The sequence below is a fragment of the Olea europaea genome, unplaced genomic scaffold (assembly GCF_002742605.1).
Source record: "Olea europaea var. sylvestris unplaced genomic scaffold, O_europaea_v1 scaffold14165, whole genome shotgun sequence".
NCBI lineage: Eukaryota > Viridiplantae > Streptophyta > Magnoliopsida > Lamiales > Oleaceae > Olea > Olea europaea.
The window spans coordinates 1-2,826 of record NW_019231697.1 but is presented as its reverse complement, the minus strand read 5'-3'; the positions used below and the strand labels follow the sequence as shown (position 1 = coordinate 2,826).

At 37.3% G+C, this 2,826-nt stretch overlaps 1 protein-coding gene across 1 annotated transcript; it reads right to left on the bottom strand.

Annotated features, from left to right (window-relative positions):
• Window positions 1-76: 76 nt before the first annotated feature.
• On the bottom strand, window positions 77-2,744 carry LOC111375816 (bifunctional riboflavin biosynthesis protein RIBA 1, chloroplastic-like; the record flags this gene model as incomplete). Its single annotated transcript, XM_022998720.1, has 3 exons — window positions 77-674; window positions 2,091-2,387; window positions 2,587-2,744. Coding segments are annotated over 3 exons (719 nt in total), but the record flags the coding sequence as incomplete, so codon positions are not given.
• Between the last annotated feature and the right edge of the window lie 82 nt (window positions 2,745-2,826).

Below are 2,826 nucleotides of genomic sequence, written 5' to 3'. Positions count from 1 at the left end.
CAATCTAATTCACTTTACATCTCTATTTTGCATTTATAACCATTTGATCTCATCAGTTCGTGAAAAACAATGTAAATTCCTTTTAACGTAAATTGACATTTGGTACATGTTTACCAAGAAGAATAGCGTACATAATGAAAATGAACCCAATGACTAGCTAGAATCCATGACAATTAATGCTCGTTATATACTTTTTGAGGAAACAATGGTTCAATTAATGATCAGCTATCTTTTCATTTCTCAGGAAGAATCATATAAGAATTTGAGATGATCCAAATAAATCAATAGAATACGCTAGTTATTCCATTTTTTGTCACATTCTTGATTTGGATAAGAATACTAGTAGCCTCTCCTCTTGCTCTTAGTCCATCTACATGTATGGGTAGTGTGTCGAAAACAGGCAAATGGTTTTACAACTCAGATGCAGCTGAACTTTCTGCACCTGATTTCCCATTCTTACCGTTAATAAGGTTAGGGAGGCCATTGGTTCCAATGCCATAAATGTGGCCCATTTTAGCACGTTTTGTCTCTAGATATCTCTTGTTCTCCTTCGTGATGGGAGTCAGAAGAGGAACTCTTCCTGCAACAGCTAAACCATAGCCCTTTAGCCCGCTGTACTTCGCTGGATTATTTGTCATCAGCTTCATAGTTCTAACCCCAAGATCTCTTAATATCTGGACACAAAGATACACAAGTTTGATTTGACGCACTACTAGTAAATTAGCTGAAATCTGTACTTTTACGTGCTGAATTCAAATGAAAGAATGAAAATGGTCAAAACACCGTCAAGTAGTAGATAACCCAAAACCATATAAACTGGAGTCAAATAACTCATCCTACAAAGCGGTGCAAACCCACTTTTTCATATATGCCACTTTACTGGCTTCAAAAATTCCAAATCCATGAGCAAAATACGAGGGCATATTTGGGTGTGCTTAAAAGTCTAACCTACTGTTAAGTTACTTCGCCAAATATAATTTTTAGTTAAGTTTTTACTATTGAAAAGCAAGTTCTAATTTGCTTTCTCAAATTGTAACTTTGAAGCACAGTCAAACATGCTCACAAAATCAATGATTGTCTAGCATCTACCAAAACGGAAAAAAGAGGTCTTGTATCACTATCGCAGGCAAAAAAGGCAATAGCCAACTTGCTTAATTTCTAAGTACAAGCTATCAAAATCTTTGTAAACCTGTCAACGACTCCAACATTTTCATGCTGAATGGATAACAAATGGGCACATAGGAGATTCAAATATTGGAACTATAAATGGTTTAGGAAGAGGAAAGCTTTTCAATAAAATAATATGACTTCAACCCTAAGGGGTAGTTCAATGGTCAGGCTTTGGATTTGCTCCCCAATAATATATAGTTCGAATCCCCTCAGGGCCACTGAGGTGAATACCCGACTGTAAATTTCAGAGTTCCGTGGGATTAGTCGAGATGCACATAAGCTAGCCTGAACACCCACGGTCATTCAAAAAAAGGAAAAAAAAAATTATGACTTCAACATATAGGAGTCTAAATTTTTTCCGAGGAACAAACACGCACTCAAATTGATATATAATAGCATTTTTTTCACATAAATCTAAAACCACAAGTAACATGCCAAATAACTGAGAACTACTCCTTTGTGCTATTTCAATTTAATAATGAACCTTGTTGTGGTGAAGTTTTCTTGTTACTTCTTAATGACCATGAAATAAATGTAAAAGTAAAACCATGACACTAAACACTATATCTTGCATATTATGGTAACATATGTTGAATGTACGGAACCGTACAGATTTAAGAGTGAAATAAATGCGTCTTTTCCTGTATAAAGTTCCCTCCTGTGTTTATGTTATCCATTTTTTCTTTAACTTTTGTGCTTTTATGCGAGCTTTTCAGTTTCTTTTTTGTTTGGGCTTGGGGTTAAGAGGAGAGAGGGCTGCTATTTTCATTATTGTTATCAGAGCATTAACACAAGTCCATGCATGTAGTGTGTGTGTGTGCGCGCGCGCGCGTGCAAGTGTGTCTCTAACTCAAAGAAAATAGAGTTTTTGGCAATTCAATTCTATGTGCTACACGTGCAATGCTACACGACTAGAATACCTGTGCACCGATCCCATACTCTCTTGAATCAACAGGCAAACCAAGCTCTTCATTTGCTTCGACGGTGTCACGCCCAGCATCTTGCAGGTTGTATGCACGAAGCTTGTGGCCCAAACCAATTCCCCTTCCCTCATGCCCCCGGAGGTAAACCAAGACACCTCTGCCAGCAGCCTCAATCTGTTGCATGGCAAGTGCCAGCTGGCTCCCACAGTCACACCTAGCTGATCCAAATATATCCCCAGTAAGACATTCTGAGTGCACTCTGACTAAAACATCAAGTCCATCACCAATGTCGCCCTGCTTACACCATATATCCCATTAGAATAGCTTTCAAAGTACAGAAACAGACTAAGTTGAAGCTGAAAACATTGCAATCGAGGATTGATAATCATAAGAAATGGAATGAGAAAGTCAGACGGAGACTTTCTAAAAATCAAAGTGCAGGGTATAAACTTCCTTGGAAAATATATTATTTTAAAATTTCCAAAAGCATTACCTTAACCATGGCGATATGCTCAATTCCATCTATAATGGACCTGTAACAATGGGCATTGAACGGGCCCCACATGGTAGGTATCTGAGCAGCAGATGTGTGTTCTACTAATCTATCTCTTTTCCTCCTATATCTGCAAATCACAGTTCGTATTAGGCCTCCTTACAAGCTATTGAAATTGAAGAAATGTATGAGATACAATAAAATATAAGCACGAAAAAAAAAAAAAAAAAAAAAAAGGAA